Source organism: Haematobia irritans, chromosome 1, assembly GCF_050003625.1.
Source record: "Haematobia irritans isolate KBUSLIRL chromosome 1, ASM5000362v1, whole genome shotgun sequence".
Classification (NCBI taxonomy): Eukaryota; Metazoa; Arthropoda; class Insecta; order Diptera; family Muscidae; genus Haematobia; species Haematobia irritans.
In genome coordinates this window covers 195,733,449-195,758,500 of record NC_134397.1, presented here as the reverse complement: position 1 = coordinate 195,758,500, position 25,052 = coordinate 195,733,449, and the positions used below count along the sequence as shown (strand labels likewise).

At 34.3% G+C, this 25,052-nt stretch overlaps 4 protein-coding genes across 4 annotated transcripts in view; 1 reads left to right on the top strand and 3 right to left on the bottom strand.

Annotated features, from left to right (window-relative positions):
- Positions 1-8,225: 8,225 nt before the first annotated feature.
- l(3)87Df (cytochrome c oxidase assembly factor COX20 lethal (3) 87Df) lies at positions 8,226-8,890 on the bottom strand. The gene is made up of 3 exons (XM_075292478.1): positions 8,743-8,890; positions 8,492-8,679; positions 8,226-8,419 (listed from the first exon to the last, which is right to left on the bottom strand). The coding sequence occupies exons 1-3, from the start codon at positions 8,761-8,763 to the stop codon at positions 8,305-8,307; spliced, it is 324 nt and encodes a 107-aa protein (XP_075148593.1). The 5' UTR covers positions 8,764-8,890; the 3' UTR covers positions 8,226-8,304.
- A 4,603-nt stretch (positions 8,891-13,493) lies between these two features.
- Positions 13,494-15,290, top strand: LOC142222360 (uncharacterized). Its single transcript, XM_075292476.1, has 2 exons — positions 13,494-13,652; positions 13,719-15,290. Exons 1-2 carry the CDS (start codon positions 13,622-13,624, stop codon positions 15,074-15,076), a joined length of 1,389 nt encoding a protein of 462 aa, XP_075148591.1. The 5' UTR covers positions 13,494-13,621; the 3' UTR covers positions 15,077-15,290.
- Positions 15,129-20,619, bottom strand: LOC142222361 (omega-amidase NIT2). Its single transcript, XM_075292477.1, has 4 exons — positions 20,440-20,619; positions 19,859-20,365; positions 19,567-19,800; positions 15,129-15,408 (listed from the first exon to the last, which is right to left on the bottom strand). The coding sequence occupies exons 1-4, from the start codon at positions 20,456-20,458 to the stop codon at positions 15,320-15,322; spliced, it is 849 nt and encodes a 282-aa protein (XP_075148592.1). The 5' UTR covers positions 20,459-20,619; the 3' UTR covers positions 15,129-15,319.
- A 2,386-nt stretch (positions 20,620-23,005) lies between these two features.
- The window catches only part of Phyhd1 (Phytanoyl-CoA dioxygenase domain containing 1), a 35,658-nt gene continuing 33,611 nt past the window's right edge, over positions 23,006-25,052 (bottom strand). Inside the window, exons 2-3 of the mRNA XM_075292475.1 lie at positions 24,321-24,978; positions 23,006-23,526 (exon numbers count right to left, since the gene is read on the bottom strand). Coding sequence (XP_075148590.1) covers positions 23,342-23,526; positions 24,321-24,978 — 843 coding nt within the window. The 3' untranslated portion in view covers positions 23,006-23,341. The remainder of the gene's footprint in view (positions 23,527-24,320; positions 24,979-25,052) is intronic.

Sequence of the window (25,052 nt, the reverse complement as noted above, 5' to 3'; positions counted from 1 at the left end):
AACAAATATAAAATTTACACTTACCTTTATTCACTTTTCGTTTGTTTATCGTTTGATTGGAAGTTCCACAAGTTATTTGCGCACAACAACAAAACAAAGCGAGTCACTGTTAAACAGAACACACACGACAACGAGCAACTCCAATGAAGTTCATAGGTATTGGTTATATTTTTTATGCATTAACACTAAACGAATTATTTGGTGATCATTTGTCTTTATTATTTGCCCTTCTGTTTATTAATTTGTACCAAAAAAGGAGAAAACACTTGACAACTAAGCATACACTAGACGAGAGTTTAATTATGTTGACCTTCCAACAACCGGCTTTAGCAAATACTGATTGAAGTTGCGACACACTCATACAATTATGGCAAGATGGCTATTTATCGAGAAGGCAAAAGTGGAATGTAATAGGAAGCGGAATTCGATAGTGTAGGGTTGCCATGTATTATTTAATAGGTATTTCCGAACCCCCTAGTAGTTTGTGTATGGGAAATTTGCACTTTTATTAAGAGATTTATTTATTTAAAACAACGAATCAAATGTGAACGTATTATAAATGTTAAGGTATACAAACAACTAAATATGTTAGAAAATTTACGTAAAATTGTGTACATTTTAAAATGTATAATGCATGCGAAGCCCACTAAAAATTATAATTTTCAATTGAAGCAGAATCTGAACAGATTTTCTTGCAAATATTTTGATACACTGAAAAAACAGTGAACCCACCAGGAAAAAAAATTTTTGGTTAGTTTTAGAAAAAAAACTAGTAAGAAAAGTCTAAAGTCGGACGGTGCTGACTATATTATACCCTGCACCACTTTGTAGATCCACATTTTCGATACACTGAAAACAGTGAACCACCCACCAGGAAGATAATTTTCGGAAAATTTTAGAAAATTTTGAATATTTTTTAGAAAAATTTAACTAAACAGTATTACAAACGCTGGCATCACGCCGATGTCATTAACGTAAGTAAATATTTTTCGACAAATTCAAGAAAATTTATTAGACATAATTAAGTTTTTTTTCACTTGCTAAAGAACAATTTAAAGTTTGAAGGAAAAAAATTGGAGTTCAAAATTGCATGAATGTCTTTAGTGACATATGAAGTTCATGATGAACACATTTTTAGTAAAATTTGCAAATTTAAAGAAATACTGAACTTTTTTGTGGAAGACACGAATTTAGTTAATCTGTATGCTTCATTTGTATATATATATTCCCTCGGTTTTAGTTAATTTAACTAACCTACGCAGATAATTATTAGAGTAAAGGAAACTTTCTCCAAGCATAATAATTCCATGAACTAGAATAAAGTTAAATGGGCTTTAGTGAAATACAGAGTTCACTTTTTTCTTTGAGTGTACCATATCAAATCCGTCAAATGTGTTGGGAGCTATATATATAAAGGTTTTTGTCCCAAATACATACATTTAAATCTGACTCGATCTGGACAAAATTTGTTAGACTTCTACAAAATCCATAGAATTGAAATTTAAGTCGGCTAATGCCCTGGGTTGAAACACAATGTTAGTAAAAACAAGTATATACAGCACTAAGTTCGGCCGGGCCGAATCTTAAATACCCACCACAATGAACCAAATATTAGGGTTTCCTTTGAAATTTCAGGAGGGCTTGAGGACACTTCCCGAAGATAAATTTAAAGATTTCACCTATGAGGACTATATCAGATTCTGGATTTATAAGAACCATTTTTGTTTGAGTTTTAGAGGAATCATTAACATCTCTTGTAAGTGTGCAAGCAAATTATAAAATAACGTCTTGATTTGAAATCTTAAATCTGTAGAAGTAAAATCTGGAAATTTTACATGGAGTTTCAAGCAATTTTCATGATCAGTGCGCATTCTACACCCTCAAGAAGTGAAGTCGGTCTATATGGAAGCATTACCAAATGGACCGATAAAAACTTAATCCGATACACGTCTTTATGGCCCTAGAATAAAAATTTCAGGCAAACTGGGTAAAAATTTCGGGCAAACTGGATAAAAACTACGGATTCTAGAAGCCCAAGAAGTAAAATCCGGAGATCGGTCTATATGGGGGCTATATAAAAACATGGGCCGATACTCACCATTTTTGGCACACCTCTTTATGGTCCTAAAATACCTCTAGATTTCAGGTAAATTGAATAAAAACTGCGGTTTCTAAAAGCCCAAGAAGTAAAATCGGGGGATCGGTCTATATGGGGGCTATACCAAAATATGGACCGATACTCACAATTTTTGGCACACGTATTTGTGGTCCTACAATAACTCTGGATTTCCAATTTCAGACAAATTGGATAAAAACTACGGTTTCTATAAGCCCAAGACCCCAAATCGGGAGGTCGTTTTATATGGGGACCATACCAAAACATGGACCGATACTCACAATTTTTGCCACATGTATTTGTGGTCCTACAATGCCTCTAGATTTTCAATTTCAGGTAAATTGAATAAAAACTGCGGTTTCTATAAGCCCAAGAAGTAAAATCGGGAGATCGGTCTATGTGGGGGCTATAACAAAACATGGACCGATACTCACCATTTTTTGCACACCTCTTTATGGTCATAAAATACCATTAGATTTCAAATTTCAGGCAAATTGGATAAAAACTTCGATTTCTATAAGCCCAAGACCCCAAATCGGGAGGTCGGTTTATATGGGGACTATATCAAAACCTGGACCGATATAGCCCATCTTCGATCTTGACCTGCCTGCAGATAAAAGACGAGTTTGTGCAAAATTTCAGCACGATTGCTTCATTATTGAAGACTGTAGCGTGATTACAACAGACAGACTGACATACAGACGGACATCGTTATATCGTCTTAGAATTTCTCCCTGATCAAGAATATATATACTTTATATAGTCGGAAATCGATATTTCGATGTGTTACAAACGGAATGACAAACTTATTATACCTCCGTCACCATTCTACGGTGGTGGGTATAAAAATACGGGAAACATTTAAATCTAAAGCAATTTTTAGGCAACTTCGCAAAACTGTAGTTATGATTTATCGGTCGATAGATAGGTATTAGAAGTACTAAGCAGTAACGATTTCAGAAAAACATATACATGGAGCTATTCTAAATCTGAACCGATTTCAAACAGTCAGAAAAACATATACATGGAGCTATATCTAAATCTGAACCGATTTCAAGCAAATTTTTCACGCATAGCTACAATGTCAATTCTATTGCCTGTTCAAAATTGCGCGTAAATCGGATCACAAATTTGTCCTCTGTTGTCATATGAATGTAAATCGGACGAAAGATATATATGGGAGCTATATCTCAATCTGGATCGATTTCAACCAAATTCGGCACACTTTACGACGCTATAAATTGCACTGTTTGTGTAAAATTTTAAGCAAATCAGGCTGAAATTCTGGCTTCTGGGGCCATATTAGTAGATATCGGGCGAAAGATATATATGGGAGCTATATCTAAAACTGAACCGATTTCTTTCAAAATCAATAGGGTTCTATTCTGACCCAAAACACATACTTTTGCCAAATTTGAAGTCGATTGGACTAAAATTGCGACCCAGACTTTGATTACAAAAATGTGTTCACAGACAGACGGACGTACGGACATGGCTAGATCGACTCAGAGGCCGGCCCTGAGCAATATTGCTAAAGACACCATATGTCTATCTCGTCTCCTTCTGGGTTGTTGGGGTGTTGCAAACATATGCACTAACTTATAATACCCTATTCCACAGTGTGGCGCAGAGAATATTTATTAGAATAAAGGAAACTTTCTCCAAACGTTATAATTCCATGAACTAAAATAAAGTTAAATTGGCTTTGGTGAAATAGAGGGTTCATTTTTTTTTTTTTTTTTTGTTTGAGTTTAGTGCATTTTAAACATGCAAAATTAAGAGTTTTTATAAAACGAACTTGGCAACCCTATACAAAAAACACAAATTCCGCTTCCTTTTACACATCCTACTTTGCTTTTGCGGCCATTTTGTCATAATCATATGAGGATTTCACTACTGCAGTTAGTATTTGATCAAGTGATTTGTTGGAATGTCCAATTGTGTGGCGGTCGTCAAGAGTATGTGGAGTTCTATTAAAAAGTGTTTGATGTATATTGAGGCCATTACTGTTGTTTAAAAGAAATTTGCCAAAAAAAATCTGTGAAATCTATACAAATCTTTTTTTATGTGCGCCTTTTGTTTAAATGTGTCTACTGAGTGTTCTGTTATTGTGCGTAAACATCTATGAAATAGAAAAGATCTTTCAATTGTGTGATAAGCAAACAAAAGACGGTAAGTGTTTTTCTTCACCTTTTCTAAATATTTTATTCTACAATTTCATTTGCATGCCAAACGAAAATGCTAGACCGAACTTGTGTGCAAGGGATTTAGTTGTGCTGTATGGATTTTGTTAACTTGAGATCATTATAGAAATGGAATAAAATCTACCTCGTAACCATATGTAAAATACATTCCCATCCCATTGATAGCTAATCTATACGCATTGATAGAACAGTACCCAACAACCATAGCGACATCTATTGTATAAAGGATTCATTGAAAATGTGGTTTTTATCTCGGCTGTACATAATTTCTTAGGATTTTTTGTACAAATAAGAAACGAATTCTTTTGTTTGAATTTTAAACGCAATTAATCTAATACCGGTTTGAAAACTTTTATTGGGTTTTTTTGAGAGTAAATATATTTGCGTCAAGCTCTCGTCACCTCTGGCAAAATTGGACTGTCATTCGACGCCGACGACAATGTTTCGTCTTCTAGGTCGCAAGACAATCGGGCTTAATATTAATCGGTTGGAAAAATTATGAAATTTGCTGCCTAGATTATATATTGTATAAATAATCTACTATAATATTCTAGGGATTGTAATCACAATCAAAAAAATCGATTTTTCGATTTACTATAAAAATGTTTACACCATATTTCCATTCGGCTTACAATAACTAAATCCAAGCTGCTATGATTTCTTAAAGAAACAAGTAAGGAAAGGCTAAAGTCGGGCGGGGCCGACTATATTATACCCTGAACCACTTTGTAGATCCACATTTGCGACAGCATATCAAATCAGTCCAATGTATTGGGTGCTATACATAAAGGGTTATTTTCCCATTCACATATATTTAAATCTTACCCGATTTTGACCAAATTTTATTAGACTTCTACAAAATGTATAGACTTTAAATTTGATGCCCTGGGATGGAACCCAATGTTAGTAAAAAAATATTTAAATCTGAAGCAATTTTTAGGCAACTTCGCAAAAGTGTATTTATGAGTTATCGGTCGATATATATGCTTCAGAAGTATAGGGAAATTTGAGTTATTCTTACAAGTTTTCGACTTAGCAGTGGCCATTTTACAAGGTCATTTGGTCATTTTTGCCGAAATCAGAAAAACATATAAAGGGTGGTTAAAATTTCAAGGGCCGATGTTGATTTTGAATAAAACACAAACTATTTAGGAAATTATTGTAATTTTATTTTATTATGATATATTGGTATTACTCAATTATGTATGGAACAAAATATCGGCCAAATGGGCGCCGCGACCTCGGTGACAGACCTTCATCCGATGGTCCAAATTTTCGATGACGCTGAGGCATAATGGAGGTTCTATGCCGTTAATATGCCGAATTATCTCATCCTTTAGCTCTTGAATTGTTGCTGGCTTATCGACGTACATCTTTTCTTTCAAATAACCCCAAAGAAAAAAGTCCAACGGTGTCAAATCACATGATCTTGGCGGTCAATTGACATCGCCATTACATGAGATAACACAGCCATTGTTTTTAGGTGTGTGGCAAGTGGCACCGTCCTGCTGAAACCACATATCGTCCACATCCATATCTTCCAATTCGGGCCATAAAAAGTTCGTTATCATCTCACGATAGCGAACACCATTCACATTAACTGCCTGACCGGCCTCATTTTGGAAAAAATACGGCCCGATGATGCCGCCAGCCCATAAACCGCACCAAACAGTCACTCTTTGTGGGTGCATTGGTTTTTCGACAATCACTTTTGGATTCTCATTAGCCCAAATGCGGCAATTCTGTTTATTGACGAATCCAATGAGGTGAAAATGTGCCTTATCACTGAAGATGATTTTCTTCGAAAATTGATCATCCACTGTTGCCATTTCTTGGAACCATTTAACACGTTGTTGGATTGTGTATCTCTCCATGGTTCAAATTGAGTAAGCCTGAAATAGAGAAATGTCAAATAAAATTCGGAAAAAAACTTGGCGTTTAGGTGTGGTTCACATTCAACATCGGCCCTTACAATTTAACCACCCTTTACATATATGGGAGCTATATCGAAATATGAACCAAATTTGGCATTCATAGTTACAATGTGAATTATACTCCATGTGCACAATTTCACGTAACTCGGATTACAACTTTGACCTCTGTGGTCATATGAGTTAAAATCGGGGGAAAGATATATATGGGAGCTATATTTAAATCTGAACCGATTTCAATCAACTTTGGCATGTTATCAAGAACGTTGATTCTACTTCCTGTACAAAATTTAAAGCAAATCGGGACAAAACTCTAGCTTCTGGGGCCATATAAGTGCATATCGGGCGAAAGATATAAAAATCTTTCTAAATCTGAACCGATTTCAACCAAATTTGGCGCACTTTACGACGCTATCAATTGCACTTCTTGTACAAAATTTAAAGTAAATCAGGCTGAAATTCTGGCTTCTGGGGCCATATTATCAGATATCGGGCAAAAGATATATATGGGAGCTAAATCGTAACCGATTTCTTTCAAAATCAATAGGACCCAGAACACATGCTTGTGCCAAATTTGAAGTCGATCGAACTAAAAGTGCGACCGAGATTTTGATCACAAAAAAATTACATAATGAAAATAAATAAAAAAAAAGGGTTCACAGACATAAGGACGGACAGACAGACAGTCGGACATGGCCATATCGACTCAGGGACCAGCCCTGACCATAAATGACAAAGGCACTATATCTCTATCTCGTTTCCTTCTGGGTGTTGCAAACATACGCACTAACTTATTATACCCTGTTCCACAGTGTGGCGCAGTGTATAATAAACTATACAGCCTTCCAGGTATTACATTGAAGAGGAGACCAAATATCTAACACCATGCTTAAATATGCTTTCCTAATCTTAGGTATAGTGTCAGCCTGATATTTCAGGCTCACTTAGACTATTCAGTCCATTGTGATATTTCCTAATAATAGTTCTTCCAAAATAATATCGGGTTTCTAATATATTCTGTCACGATCGATCGATTAAAACAAACATAACATTTTATATGGCTATAATTTCGAAAATTGATTAGGTTTTAAGGGATAGACTAGGATATAGAGGGGAGCCACCGTGACGCAATATTTAGCGTACATGTCTAGCATACAAAGCGTCATGGGTTTAATTCCAGTTTCGACCAAATACCAAAAAAAATTCCAGCGGCGGATTATTCCTTCCGTAATGTTCCATCGCAATGTAGAAGGCCGTTAGGACACGGCTATAAAAAGAAGGTCCCTTGCCATTGATCTAAACATGAAATTGGGAAGCACTCAGTGGTTGTAGAGAAATTCACCACTGTGGTATCACACTGGAATGAATAGTTTGGCTGAGCCTAAAAAAATACATGCTACCACTATTATTAACTTATTATAGCCATGGTTAAAGAGTGTTGAATCCATGGAAAGGATTGGTATACACATCATATTGTCCCATTGAGATTTTTCAAAGTTATTTTCATTTAGTCTCCTTAACCATTCTTCTTCATATTAGTGTACACTTAGCCCTCCAAGTTGCTTTCTTCCATCTCTCTTTCTAATCCGTCTGAATTAATATCATCATAAATAACTACGTTCAATCCAATAAAGTTAGTCTAGAGCAAGATTTCGACACTAGTCAGAAAAATTGTTCTTCGCTATCCATATCTCCCTTTTCTGAAAGCAAACTTGAACAAGAACATATCAGGAGAGATAATATAAAACTTCATAGCACTAAGTACATTCATTCCATTTTCATCCAATTGGATATATGATATATTACATGACAATAGCAGTATTTTACAAAAACGGTATCCAGTTATTTCGAAAGTGCTCCAGGAAAAAAAGTTTGACATTCATTTTGGGCAAATATTTGCCTAGTTTGACCTTACCCTTACTGTCTCAAATATACAATGATTTGAGAGTTGCATAGATTCCTTTACACAAATACTTAGTTTTTCTCCAGATTTCACTATTAACATAAAAACAATAAATCATTTAACATAGTTTAATTATAATTCCTTTCAACGCTACGCTGACTTTAAATCCAACTCTTTCTCGACTTCAGTTCCTTCATACAGAGCATGATGTTTCATTGCTCTCTCCAATTGGGCATATTCAAACCGGCGTACAGACCATTGATATCTGAAATAAAAAGATGTACATATTTTGTTTTTATGCTCAAAATGAACAATTACACAACAACTATAAATCTACCTGCACCACGACCAATATGCTATAGTCCCACAAAAGAAGGTTCCAAATCCGACATGTGTTGACAATTTTGTGCGAGATGTTGCTAAAAATGTGAGTAGACCAATGCTAACACCTCCTCCGATGCCATACATAAAACTACTGCGAAAGCATGGTATTTGTGAGACATCCCTGCCGAATAATACCAAACCCTGTAAATATGCAGTTCAGTTTATTGTCATCTATCATAGGGCATGTGTATATTTTATACAAACCTTTTTTGGTTCCTCCTCCATCGTAATGTTACGTAGTTATTATTTTTCTTTTATTGTTGAAGAGATGTAAATATTTAGAATGCCATATGAAAGGAAGGTGGAATGACAGAAAGAAAACATATGTTTAGGCAAATGATGCCAATTACGCGTGTAAAGCTTAGAAAGTGTAAATGCCGATAAGGCGGTGTCCCATGGTTAGGTTATGCGCTTTACAGATTATCAGTTATTCCGGACGGAATGTCGGTGTTTGTAAAGAATCTTATAGTGTGTCGGATCGATACGACTTGTCGGCGATGACTAAATAATCGGTAAATGTGTTATCTATCCCATAAACATGCAGCAGTATCGATTAGGCCTTCGGACTTAACTTATAGTGTGCACAATATGTGAATACCCTGCCAGCATTTCAAAGTTCCATTTCATCTTCATCGCTACCACAGACTCGTAAGTGACACTGCAACAATCGCCAACTGTGATAGTATTTTGCCATCACTATTCGCATGAAAGTATTTTGCCATCACTATTGTTACAAGAGCCATATTATATTTTGTGAAACACCAAGCACAACTAGCTTCTTATAATTTATTTAAATAAAAATGATAATAAAGTGCTGAAAACATAGTTATTTCGCTTAAAATTGTGAAAGGTATATTGGTGAACAAGTTTTGACATTCCAAATGGAATAAAGTAGTTAGTAGTAGTTTTTCAAATATTTTTCCAGACACGCTGCCTCCATTGGGAATAAAATCACTAGCTGATAGACGCTACAACATGCAACATGTAACTTGCAACTTGTAACTCAACATAAATCATTTATTAATGTTAAATGTGATGTGATAGTCGTATGAATGTTATATTTATGAGAATTTATAAATGTTTAATGAAATTAATAAACAATCGTGTTTTACTTGACCACAATGATTCTTTTACAACTATCTTAAAATGCACTTTGTCTGATTGTTTGAAGGGGCTCTTATTGGCGTCCTTCTAAATGTATCCAGAAGGGCACCTAATAATTGCACTCATGCGATACTTTTTTGTAGTAACTTGGCGTGGTACAACTTCTCAATAGTGACGGCTCTTTTCCGAAAAGTTTTGGATATCGTATACGACTGTTTTCGACGTAGTGGGGATTCTCTGAAGCGCCCCCAAATTCAAAAAATGTTGGCAGGGTATATTCGACACGAGTGATTAGTGATTTTCAACTCGAAAACTAATCATGGTACCTGCGTTTAAGGCCGGTATGCAACTTTATCGGAAAATTCGTTTGCGTACCAATAACACAGTTTTGCAATACATTTTTCTTGGGTGCAAAATGTAAAAATAACGATAATAACGCTTCATAGAATTTTTGTTAGCAAATATATAGCAATGCATTTCTTATGGGTAGCGTAAATTTCGGCTGGAGGTTCATACCGGCCTTTAGGTGGAAACTGATATTGAACCCATGACCCTTTCAGCTTAAATCTACTTTAGTACAAGTTATCCGATTGTATGATTGGTTATTGGTTATCCGATTGTATGATAAATTTATTAAAACAGTTCAATATAAAGCAGATAAATTAAGTCAATTGATGCGCAGTTTCTTGTTCCTGTAGATTTCGTCTAGACTTTACAGGAATATGTTTGTTTTCATTTATAATTTTGATTATTTAAGGAAAAGTAATCGCGAAAATAAAGTGGTTTTCAACTCGAAAACCGAACATAGTACCAACCCTGCCAACATTGTTTTGAATTTGGGGGCGCTTCTGAGTATCCCCACTACGTCAAAAACAGTCGTATACGATATCCAAAACTCCTCGGAAAAGCGCCGTCACTAAAGGGTTATACGGTCAAAATTTGGTCAATATAAACTTGACGTATTTCTTTCAATTTTGCATTTAAAAAACCTGAACACCCCTCATTTTGAAGGTGTGTGTGTAGAATGTTGCTCCTATTTTGATTTTGGAATTCACTCTTCAGTTGTCAAAATGCCGTCCAAGCAAGAAGAGCAGCGTATCAAAATTTTGTTCGCGCATCGCGAAAATCCGAGCTACTCGCACACAAAGCTGGCAAAATCGCTAAAAGTTGCCAAATCAGCCGTTACAAATGTAATTAAAGTGTTTGGGGAACGTTTGTCGACAGCCAGGAAGTCTGGATCGGGGGGAAATCGAAAACCGGAAGCCGCTGAGACGACAAAGAGAGTTGCCGGTAGTTTCAAGCGAAACCCTAACCTCTCTCTCCGAGATGCCGCAAATAAGCTGGGTGCATCGTCTACAACCGTGCATCGAGCCAAAAAACGAGCCGGACTATCGACTTACAAGAAGGTAGTGACTCCAAATCGCGATGATAAACAAAATACGACGGCCATAGCGCGATCCCGGAGGCTGTACACGACGATGCTGACGAAGTTTAACTGCGTGGTAATGGACGACGAAACCTACGTCAAAGCCGACTACAAGCAGCTTCCGGGACAGGAGTTTTATACGGCAAAAGGAAGGGGAAAGGTAGCAGATATTTTCAAGCACATAAAACTGTCAAAGTTCGCAAAGAAATATCTGGTTTTGCAAGCCATCTGTACCTGTGGCTTGAAAAGCAGCATTTCCATAGCTTCCGGGACTGTCAACCAAGAAATTTACGTAAAAGAGTTTTTGAATAAACGTCTGCTGCCTTTCCTAAAGAAACACGGTTGTTCCGTACTGTTTTGGCCGGATTTGGCATCTTGCCATTACGGTGAAAAGGCCATGGAGTGGTATGCCGCCAACAACGTGCAGGTGGTTCCCAAGGACAAGAACCCTCCCAACACGCCAGAGCTCCGCGCAATTGAGAAATACTGGGCTATTGTCAAGCAGAACCTAAAGAAGACCAAAAAACTGCTAATGACGAGCAGCAGTTCAAGGCAAACTGGCTTTCTGCGGCGAAGAAGGTGGACAAGGTGGCTGTACAAAATCTGATGGCAGGTGTTAAGCGTGAGGCCCGGCAATTCGGATTTGGAAAACCGAAAGCCTAACTGAATATTTTTCCTGAATTTTATACTAATTGAACTTGAAAAAGAAATTTAATTTGATTTTTTAAATAAACGATTTCACCGATTTACACGCGTTTTCCCTTGACCACATTTTGACCGTATCACCCTTTATTGAGAAGTTGTACCACGCCAAGTTACTACAAAAAAGTATCGCATGAGTGCAAATATTAGGGGCCCTTCTGGATACATTTAGAAGGACGCCAATAAGAGCCCCTTCAAACTATCAGAAAAAGTGAATTTTAAGGTAGTTGTAAAAGAATAATTGTGGTCAAGTAGACACGATTGTTTAGATGTTTATTAATTTGATTAAACATTTATATATACGACTATCACATCACATTTAAAATATTTTTATGCATTAATAAAAGATTGATGTTGAGTTACAAGTTGCAAGTTACATGTTGTAGCCTCTATCAGCCAGTGCTCTTATTCCCAATAGAGGCAGCGTGTCTTGAAAAATATTTGAAAAACTATCACTTTATTCCATTTGGAAAGTCAAAAATTGTTCACAAATATACCTTTCACGATTTTAAGAGAAATAACTGTTTTTAGCACTTCAGTATCATTTTTATTTAAATAAATTATAATAAGCTTGGTGTGCTTGGTGTTCACAAAATATAAAATGGCTCTTGTAACAATTCTGTGAGTATAACATGCTGTGAGTATAGTTATCGACATACTGCTAACATAATATACTCAATACCGGTGTTATCGGCTAGTAAACGTAATTTGGCTAGTAAAAATGACAATGCATTTCTTATAGGGCTGTCACTCGGTATAAATCCCGTCCCGAAATTCCTGGAATTTTCGGGACGGGATTAATCCCGATTCCCGGTATTTCTTATTCTGAATCCCGGGATTTTTCGGAATCGCGAAAAAATAAACCCAATTTGTTAAATTTGTGGCTTTTTGAGATTGTTTATTAATAAATTGGAGTCTTAATTTATTGCATGCGGGCCTTAGATTTCATACCCGACAAATTGAGTTAATAAACATTTATGGTACACATTGAGTAAGAATTTATTATACATGAGATGTACTATAATCAGCACAATTTCATGAAAAAATCGATCAGGGCCTTCAATTGAACAATAAGTTCAAGTGAAATGGAATTCGTGCAACATAAAATAAAAAAAAAAAACAATGATAAAAGGTCCGTCGACAATATGACAATAATGCGTTTATCTGATAAAAATTTGGATGCCTTGTTATTTTTAAGAAGTTACTTAAAAAGATAACGTGCAATTAAAATCCTTCAAATCTTTTACTGAGTAAGATAGCGATATGAAATTGCTTTTTAATTTATTTTTGTCATAATTCTTTTTTCTTTACCATGTTGAGTTTGACTAGTGTTCGTTAATATGATAGCAATTTTTAATTTACTCTTATGTTCTTTTTGGTTAATAAAATTGAATTATACTAGATTGTTATTAATTAATTTTTTTCAAGAATCCAGACAATTTCGGGATCCCGAATAAATTATGCGATCCCGGGATTCAATATTTTGAAATCCCGAATCCCGGGATTTATAAGAATCGATCCCGAATGACAGCCATAATTTCTTAGGAGCAGCAGAAATTGTGGTGGGTACTAAATTTAAGTTTAGCCCCTATCGACAAAACTTTCTCAACTTCATTGCGATTTACTGCATTATCTACACGTAAGGGTTATTATAGCGGTATATAACAAAAATCGAGCAATTGGCAACATTGCACCTTGTAATTGTGATCTGTCAAAAAATACAACAACAAATTTTATTGTTGCAATTTGTACACGACGGCCAGTTCACAATTGTTTTTTTGTGATTAAAAAAAGGCCAAAAAATATTTGTGCAAACGACGTAAATACATTGCAAACAAAATAGTTTAACTAATGGAGGTTGCCCTAATGGAGTTGGAAAAATGTAAGAGACATATGACACCCTCTTCAGATTGACAAATACAAACTGTTTTGATTTTTCCAAATGTAGGTCGTACAAGTGGCGATGGAATGGAAGATTTGGAAGAGAAAGTGGCAGAGCAAAAACAAACATCAGTTAACACCAAACAAAATAAAGAAGTAATCAATATTGAGGAGAAAAATGAGGATAAAACTCGAAAAGAGTCTATAAATGTTTTGGATAATAAACAAAAGACCAGAAAAACATCAAGCGGATCTGCCAAAGCTAACAACAATGGTTTACCTTTACCAGGACTTCATACGCTCTACAGAAGACCTGAGTGTGTTACAAGGTCTTTGAAACCAGTAATTCCCAAGGGTGAACTGGTGATGATGAAACCCAGAATGGTGGATACTACGTGGGCGGTACCAGAACATAAAAAGACAAAACCACCGAAATTTATCCCATATGAACCTTATCCGGGAGCTGTTAATCCAATTGTTCCGAAAGCTTTAAGCGGATCAGTTACACCAAATTCAGTTAAATCGTTGAAATATAATCGCAATAATTTGGATATTGGAGTTTTGGTGTCTCAAATGTCCACCATTAGAAGTCAAGAATTACAAGACCCAGCAGAAGAGCCATGTAAGAACACCTCATCAACTGCAAACTCTTCCCAAAAGACAATGGTGGATAGCTTAGAACTTGAAAAATTAAAAGAAGAATTGAAAAAGGTAAAAGAAGAACGTGATTATTTCCAAGGTCAATTCAAATTCCAAACTCAAGTAAATGCTGAACTAAAGAACCTACTTGTGGCCTCTGTGGGTGAGGATCTCTTAACACGTGTCAATGTTTTAACCGAAGATAAACTCCAATTGGCCCGAGCCCTACTAGACACAGCAAAGAATTTAACAACACATACTGAGCAAATTGAATTTCTTGCTGGTCAATGTGAAGTATGGCGTTCCAAGTTCCTAGCCAGTAGTGTAATGATTGAAGAGCTTGCACGCTGGAAGGCTGACTTGTCGCAGAAAAATCAAATGTTAAATGAATCGACAAAACGTCTGTTACACTCCACCCATCAAATAAGACAAATGCAATTAGATATGTTAAAGAATTTGAAATTTTTAGCTAAAATACGTTATCTCAATTTACCAGCAACTGATGTGATTACTTTATCAGCAGAAAATTTAAATATATTGCAACAAATGGTTCTACATTCCGGCGTTGGTATACCAGAAGGTGATTTGACAATATCTTCTGCCACGTCATCGCCATTATGTGATTCTGAAAAATATGCCGTACAGGCTTTAGAGTTTATAAGTCAACCGCTTATGGCTACCGATGAAGCAATTAAAGCTCTATTCGGTCAAGCGCAAAGGCCATATGTTGCTCCAGCTCCTGAGGTTGTCGCAGAAAAATTAGATAGTAACAAATTGACGGAATAATTTTGAATTATTTGGTGCTAGTTAGCTATGGGTAAATAATACAACATGTATGTAATTTGTTTATAATATATGTATATTAAAAAAATAACAACTTTTTATTTCTTAAATCGTATTCTAAAACTTCTTTTTAGTTTTAATAAAATCAAGCAATATTTAAATGTTACTAAGACCAGGTTCTTATTTACACGAATAAATCAATTGACAAAAACACAAATGCATCAACTCAGTACTTTGCTTTAGAAATTAACATTTCTTAGTTGTGTTGTACAAATCCACACGTCTCTGTGAGTAAACTGGTATTTGTTGACGTACCTGTTCAACCAATGAAAAATCTGAAATAAAAAAACGGAATGTGAAAATGTAATGCAAATATTGCAAATATTACGTTTGCCATACGAGCCACAAAGAATCTACAAACAATTGGAGAAAATTTGACCAAAACACTACCAAACAAAAAATCTAAAAATGAAAAAATTTTATTTCTACACAAATTCGTCAAAATTTTATTTCTATAGAATATTTTGTCAAAATTTTATTTCTATAGAATATTTTATATTTTTATTTCTCTGGAACATTTTTGCAAAATTCTATTTAGATGAAAATTTTTGCCAAATTTTATTTCTAAGGAAAGTTTTGTCAATATTTGATTTCTCCACAAAATTTTATTCTATAGAAAATGTCAAAATTTTATTTCTATCGAAAATTTTGTCAAAATTTTATTTCTATTGAAAAATTTTGCAAAATTTTATTTCTATACAAAATTTTGTCAAAATTTTATTTCTATACAAAATTTTGTCAACATTTTATTTCTATAGAAAATTTTGTCAAAATTTTATTTGTATATAAAATTTTGTCAAAATTTTATATAAAAATAAAATAAAAAAATAAATCAACATTTTATTTTTATATAAAATTTTGTCAAAATTTTATTTTTATATAAAACTTTGTTAAAATTTTATTTTTATGTAAAATTATGTCAAAATTTTATTTTTATATAAAATTTTGTCAAAATTTTATTTTTATGTAAAATTATGTCACAATTTTATTTTTATATAAAATTTTGTCAAAATTTTATTTTTATATAAAATTTTGTCAAAATGTTGTTTTTATATAAAATTTTGTCAAACTTTTATTTTTATTTCTATAAAAATTTTTGTCAAAATTTTATTGTTATAGAAAATGTTTGCAAAATTTTATTTTTATAGAAAATTTTGTCAAAATTTCATTGCTATAGAAGATTTTGTCAAACTTTTATTGCTATAGAAATTTTTTTCAAAATTTTATTTCTATGAAAATGTTTGCAAAATTTTATTTCTATAGAAAATTTTGTCAATATTTGATTTCTATACAAAATTTTGTCAATATTTGATTTCTATACAAAATTTTGTCAAAATTTTATTCTATAGGAAATTTTGTCAAAATTTTATTTTTATATAAAATTTAGTCAAAATTTTATTTTTATATAAAATTTAGTCAAAATTTTATTTTTATATAAAATTTAGTCAAAATTTTATTTTTATGTAAAATTTTGTCAAAATTTTATTTTTATATAAAATTTTGTCAAAATGTTGTTTTTATATAAAATTTTGTCAAACTTTTATTTTTATTTCTATAAAAAATTTTGTCAAAATTTTATTGTTATACAAAATGTTTGCAAAATTTTATTTTTATAGAAAATTTTGTCAAAATTTCATTGCTTTTATTGCTGTAGAAAATTTTGTCAAAATTTTATTTCTATGAAAATTTTTGCAAAATTTTATTTCTATAGAAAATTTTGTCAATATTTGGTTTTTATACAAAATTTTGTCAATATTTGAAATCTATACAAAATTTTGTCAAAATTTTATTTTTATATAGAATTTTGTTTTTATATAAAATTTTGTCAAACTTTTATTTTTATTTCTATAAAAAATTTTGTCAACATTTTTTTCCTATACAAAATTTTGTCAAAATGTTATTTCTATACAAAATTTTGTCAAAATGTTATTTCTATACAAAATTTTGTCAAAATTTTATTTCTATAAAAAAATTTGTCAAAAATTTATTTCTCTAGAAAATTTTGTCAAAAATGTATTTCTATATAAAATGTGGACAAATTTTTATTTCTGTTAAAATTTTGTCATTTTTTTTTTCTATAGAAAATTTGGTCAACATTTTATTTCAATAGAAAATTTTGTTCTAGAGACAATATGGAAGCACTGGGAAGACAAACTATTCGGCCGCAGACCATGAACTCACCAATAGGATTCGGCACGCGTCAACCAAGAATTGATTAAAAAAGGATATCTTCGCTTCATTTCTTTGCGCCTGGGATTTTTGGATACTAAAGTTGACACTAAAAAGTGTCTGTTATTTGAAAACGAAGCTACGCCGTGAATGGGTCAAATTACTTCAGGGCGTTTTCGTGCACCAAAATTCGATGTCATTTTCGACATTTTTTGAACAATGAAATTCAAACAAGTATATACGGCCGTAAGTTCGGCCAGGCCGTAGCTTATGTACCCTCCATCATGGATTGCGTAGAAACTTCTGCTAAACACTGCCATCCACAATCGAATTACTTAAATTGCGGTAACGCTTGCCGATGGCATGGTATCTTAAAACCTCCAGTTCAGTTTGACAAAGTAGACATAAAATTTTGACAAAATTTTCTACAGAAAGAAAATATTAAAAAATTTTCTATGGAAATAAAATTTTCACAAAATTTTCTATAGAAATAAAAATTTTGACAAAATTTTCTATAGAAAGAAAATTTTGACAAAAATTTCTACAGAAATAAAATTTTAACAAAATTTTCTATAGAAATAAACTTTTGACAAAATTTTCTATAGAAATAAAATCTTGGTCGATTATTTTTGGCTCGAGTGGCAACCATGATTATGAACCGACTAAAATTTGAACAAAATTTTCTATAGAAATAAAATTTTGACAAAATTTTCTATAGAAATAAAATTTTGACAATGATGAAAATTTTATTATGAACCGAATAAAATTTTAACAAAATTTTCTCTAGAAATAAAATTTTGACAACATTTTCTACAGAAATAAAATTTTGGTAGATTATTTTTGGCTCTAGTGGCAACCATGATTATGAACCGATATGGACCAATTTTTGTGTGATTGGACCAATTTTGCTATGGTTGTTAGCGACCATATACTAACACCACGTTCCTACTTTGAACCAGATCGGATGAATTTTGCTCCTCCAAGAGGCTCCGGAGGTCAAATCTGGAGAACGTTTTATATGGGGGCTATATATAATTATGGACCGATATGGACCATGTTCCAAATTACAACCGGATTGGATGAAATTTGCTTCTCTTGGAGACTTCGCAAGCCAAATCTGGGGATCGGTTTATATGGGGGCTATATATAATTATGAACCGATGTAGACCAATTTTTGCACGGTTGTTAAAGACCATATAGCAATATCATGTACCAAATTTCAGGCGGATCGGATAAAATTTGCTTCGCTTTGAGGCTCCGCAACCCAAATCTGGGGATCGGTTTATATAGGCGCTATATATAATTATGGACCGATGTGGACCAATTTTTGCACGGTTGTTAGGGACCATATACCAATACCATGTACCAAATTTCAGCCGGATCGGATGAAATATACTTCTGTTAGAGGCTCCACAAGCCAAATCTGGGGATCGGTTTATATGGGGGCTATATATAATTATGGACCGATGTGGACCAATTTTTGCATGGTTGTTGGAGACCATATACCAACACCATATACCAAATTTCAGCCGGATCGGATGAAATATGCTTCTGTTAGAGGCTCCACAAGCCAAATCTGGGGATCGGTTTATATGGGAGCTATATTTAATTATGGACCGATGTGGACCAATTTTTGCATGGTTGTTAGAAACCATATACCAACACCATATACCAAATTTCAGCCGGATCGGATGAAATATGCTTCTTTTAGAGGCTCCACAAGCCAAATCTGAGGGTCCCTTTATATGGGGGGTATACGTAAAAGTGGACCGATATGGCCCATTTTCAATACCATCCGACCTACATCGATAACAACTACTTGTGCCAAGTTTCAAGTCGATAGCTTCGTTCGGAAGTTAGCGTGATTTCCACAGACGGACGGACGGACAGACATGCTTAGATCGACTCAGAATTTCACCACGACCCAGAATATATATACTTTATGGGGTCTTAGAGCAATATTTCGATGTGTTACAAACGGAATGACAAAGTTAATATACCCCCATCCTATGATGGAGGGTATAAAAATGTAGCGATTTACTTTGTTGTATTAGATTTCAGTCACCATATATTTGTTATATGGTCAATTGAGTTCAATTTGATCTATCAAATATGACAACGACTGCGATGTATGGTAATCCTTCTTAAAAATCCTTTTTGATCAATTTTTGTTACTAAGCTCTTCAAAATGCTACATTTGTCTAATTGTTTCTTCCTACTGTTCTAATTAGCTCCAAACAAATCTCAATTTCCCATATACTCACCAACATCCACAATTACAGTCTCTTCTCCTTCTTTTGCACTTTTAACCACCTTTGCCCAAGGATCGACAACCATGGAATGACCATACGCCACGTAGTCGGCAGATTCATCACGTGCTGGTGATGTGGTGACCACATACAACTGATTATCATTGGCTCTCGAACGTTGCAGTAACTCCCAATGCAATGGACCCGTGGTCATATTAAAAGCTCCCGGATAAATTAACATTTCACAACCTTCAATGAAATATTTCATAAAAAGATGCATTTCTCATATCTTATAGTGGTCTTTTACCTTCATTCCTATAAACCTTTGCCATTTCTTCAAAACGTATATCATAACATATGCCAATACCAATCTTATGACCATCAATTTCAATTATGGTAAATTCATTACCGGCTGTTAAAGTTTCTGATTCCTTGAATCGTATGCCACCCTTAACATCTATATCGAATAAATGCATTTTGCGATGCTTAGCTATAAGTTCTCCATTGGGCGACCATACGGTACAGGTATTGTAGATCTTATCATTGTCGCCCATTTCTGGAATAGTACCACCCACAATATAAACACCCATTTCTTTGGCTAATTGGGATAGAGTTTGCGATGACTGTCCATTTGGTATGGTTTCGGCATATTCACGGAAATACTTTGTTCCATATGGACAATTGAAACATTCCGGTAAAGTTATTAAGCGAGGTTTATGGCCCGCTACAGCTTCTCGAATTTTTGCAGAGGCATTTTGTAAATTAAATGCCTTATCTTTGGATCCTTTTAATTGCAATAGAGCTAGTCTCATTACTACGGAGTAGGAATATATCGAAGTTGTTAAAATAATAGCTCAAAACTTACTAAGCGACGACCACTTTACTTACTGGTTTTAGCTGTATTCATTATATCTGATTTCTCTAGTCACTGTTTACTCTTTGCGGTCGAGCTTTATGGTTGTTTGCGATAAGAGAAGATATTTTAAATTGTGTATGTCTTGGTGAACATAAGAATAATTAAATATCAGCCCAGTATCAACAAGTTATTAAGTAATTGTTTTTAATTTGAAAACCACAAAACAAGGCCGTTTGTACATGTAAACGGCGTCAAAATGATAACAGCTGTTTGAATCACTGGGTGTTATTCGCGTGATAAGATTTATCGCTCAACATCTTTTAGCGAAAATATTTGGAGAATTCCATTATTATCGATTGTTAACATTTCTCTGATTATAGGTCGGTATGGACCTCTAGCGGAAACTTTGTTTGCGTGGCAACAGCATAGTTTTCCAATGTATTTCTTATGGGAGTAAAATGTATATAATCGATATGCAATAATGCAATGGGTAACGGAAATTTCGATAGAAGGACATACCGATTTTAACAAAATTTCTGCTATCCATTAGAAATTCATTGTTATATTTGCAAACGGAAATTCCGTGAGCCGTTGTTATCGATTTTGCTCCCATAAGAAATACATTGCAAAACTGTGTTGTTGGCATGCAAACGAAATTTTTGTTTGCATGCTGATAATGCGCCTTGCAGACTATAAGTTTTTCCGGACGACAGTGGTCGTGTCGAACATATCCCATATATTCGCCACATTATAAGTTAAGTCCTAAGGCATAATCGATACTGCTGCATGTTTATGGTATCGATAACACATTTACCGATTATTTATTTAGTCATCAACGAATTGTCGTATCGATTGGACACATTGTACGATTCTTGACAAACACAGACTTTCTGTCCGAAAAAAAACTTATAGTCTGTAAGACGCTTTAGGGTATCCAGTCCTAATAATTTTCTTATGGGTAGCGGAAATAATTATTTAGAAATTAAGGTGAGTACTAAGTTCGAGTTTAGCCGTTAAAGTGAAAACTAAATCAGTAAAAAAGGCATAAAATTATAATTATAAAATTATATTGTTGCAAATTTTATTATAACTTGATGGGGAATAACCCAAAGCAAATTTTCACAATGTTATAACGATTTTAGCGGCTAAACTCGAACTTAATACCCACCTTTAGGCTTGCATGATGGCCTTCAGGGGAGACAATTTCAATAATCAATAAAATCTCCCTAACGTAAATTTCGCGAGTTAGGTTAAGTGTAGTGGTAGTCGGTTGTTTATGGCCAGTTTCTCATCCTCCGTTTAATACGGAGGATAGACCACCGGTTAGTAAATTAGGGGTGCCAGAGAGCTACAAAATGGGCTTAAGCATTGTATGGGTCTTCGAAAAACGCTTATATCGATAACAGAATTTTTTTTGCATTTGTGAACAAAGAAATTTTAGTAAAAATTGCTTAACATTTCTTAGAGGTGCATACATACCGGTCATGCTGCCGGTATTTTTTCTGCCGAAAATTCTCAAGAAATTGTTGGAATTGCTCGTGTCCAACATATCCCATATATTGTGCACATTATAAGTTAAGTCCGAAGGCATAATCGATACTGCTGCATGTTTATGGGATCGATAACACATTTACCGATTATTTAGTCATCGCCGACAAGTCGTATCGATCCGACACACTGTAAGATTCTTTACAAACACCGACATTCCGTCCGGAATAACTGATAGTAAAGCGCATTATCGATTGTTTACGTTTGGTCTCGGAAGAAATACAGGAACAAACTGTATTATTGGCATGCAACAGACTGTATTACTGGCAGGCTGCATACCCGTGTTTAGGAGATAGGAAAAATGTTGGTTGACGGGCAATCCGGTTTCTAAGTTTAAAACTGCGAATCGGCCATATTTCAGCTGCGGCATCTACGTATTTTTCACTGTCGAAGTCAACTCATTTCATATCGGCAACATGGTTCATATTTCTATTGTCGAGTGTTAAGACCATGTGTTTCCAAGCTTTCGGAATTTTCGGCATCAAAATTCCTAATGTATTTCTTAGTGGTAGGGAAAATTTCGTTAGAGATGCATACCGGCCTTAAGGCCGATAATCACCGGAAATTTCCGTGCCCTATAAGAAATGATTTGCTACATATTTGCTAACGAAAATTTCGTGAGACGATATTACCGATATGGTCACATAGAAGATATATTCCAAAACTGTATTATTGGGACGCAAAAGAAAATTTCGCTAGAGGTACATGTCGGACTTTTCGGGAGAAAATTGGAACAATCGGTAACATCGGTTTAACTACATTATCGCTAGCAAAGGTACACACACATTCCTTATGGGTAGCAACATTTCAAGGCATATTAATTAAATGACTTTACCTCTTTAATATGCCGTGGCAACATTTATTCATGATTATTTAATCGTTACCTCTTTGGGACGTTGAGTGCTAGAAAATCTAATGCTTGACACCAATTTCTATAATGTGATAATACAAAACAGCATTATCTACCGCTACAGTGTGATACTACACATATGTATATTCATTGATTTAAACTTACTCTATTTCAATATCCTCTTTCGATTGAAAACATCATTTTCCGTTACATTTTGATTTATTTTAAAATATCTGCATTATTGTATAATTAATTATTTAGATAAGCATGCTTCTTATCTTTGTCTTGAATTAATACAATTGTTACCTCACTTAATGGTATTAAACTAAATTATTGCAAAATAAAAATTACAGTAAGCAAGACAAGAAATTACAAAAAGAGTATATTAAACGAAAAATTATAGACGAAGGAAAAACAAAAATAGTGGAATCTTAATACAATACACACAAAGGTTTTAAATTTACAAACAAAAACATTGTAAAAAGGGCAGAAATGGTGATATTAGGTGAAAACTACTATCTACTAATAGAATTATCTCAGTTCTTTCTTTCGAAGAGTAGGGGGAAGGGTTTGTCTTTTGGAGGCTGCAACCAATTGTCTTCAGAATATTTAACATTGTTTTCAGTCTCAATCACGTGGAAGGTGTAGGCATGACGGCTTTTCGTAGAACGGTTTGGTTCACTTTTGTGTACAACATCGCCATGGATAATGATGCAGGTTCCTATAAAGAAAGGAAATTATTATTATTTTTTCTTAAAGGGCGGTATGTAGAACCTCTAGCGGAAATTTCCGCTAACCATAAGAAATGCTTTGTTTTATTGGCTAAAGAAAATTCCGTTATCGTTATTATCGACTGTTTTCATTTTGTTTCCATAAGAATAGTACATGACAAAACTGCATTATTGACATGCAACAAGAAATTTCCCAAGAGCTGCACACCGGGCTTAAAGCCCGGTATGCAGCTTTTGTGAAAATCGGATATACCGATAACACAGTGTAATCATGTGTATAGAAGAAAAATGTAAACAATCGAGAAGAAAAATGTAAACAATCGATAACAGCAGCTGGCGTTTTTATCGATTGTTTACATTTTGCTCCCATAAGAAATATATGGCAAAACTGTATTATTTAGTCTGTATTATGCGCTTTACAGACTAGCAGTTATTCCGGACGACAGTGTTCATGTCGAACATATCCCATATATTGTGCACATTATAAGTTAAGTCCGAAGGCATAATCGATACTGCTGCATGTTTATGGGATCGATAACACATTTACCGATTCTTTAGTCGTCGCCGACAAGTCGTATCGATCCGACACACTGTTAGATTCTTTACAAACACCGACATTCCGTACGGAATAACTGATAATCTGTAAAGCGCATTATTCGGTCTTATAGGAGCAAAATGTAAACAATCGATAACAACGATAATAAAAATCCATAAACATCTTATGGATACCAAAAATTTCGCTAAAAGTGCATAGCGGGCTTTAGTTTTGCTTGCTTCAACTTACCTTTGCTACATTGTATGGGAGTAAAACTAGACTGAGGATAAATTGGCGCTGCTCTATCGTAAATCATCAAATCGTTCGATTCTTTATCAGGATTGCGAATATATCTGCGATGTACACCACTCTTATGAGATCCTTTGATAAATTGCAGACAACCATTTTGCAATGTACAATCTTCCAGGGCAAACCAGAAACCAATTGCTGAACCAGGTTCTGTATACAAATACCAGGAATCTTGATGTGCCACAACTTCACCACCAATACTGGGATTCTTATATATGTACATGCTTTGGCAAATTGCTGGCTTATTAAAATTCAATTGCCAACAGATCTCCTTAACACGATTGCAAAAACTAATCTTATTGAATACAGGATTTTCAGTATGCAAAGCATGACCAACTTTATTGAGAGCTATCATAGGATCCACCAACAATTCACCCTTCTCACCGACTGCACCATCTTCGAAGAAATATCGCACCTTATCTCCCGACTCTAGGAAATATGTTTCCTTGCTTTGGGCATCTTCGTGATTATTTGTATCGAAAATTTTCCGATTTGCCTGTGGGGCGTCCATGCACAAAGCGCGACCAGCTTTGTACAGTTCATCGACCTCTTCGGGTGTTAGGAAATCTTCAATGATAATGTAACCATTTTGGTTAATCTGAAAATAAAAATTGTTAAAGATTTTTGAAGATTATTAAGAATTAGGAGGAAGTAGTATGAAATAGCTTTCAG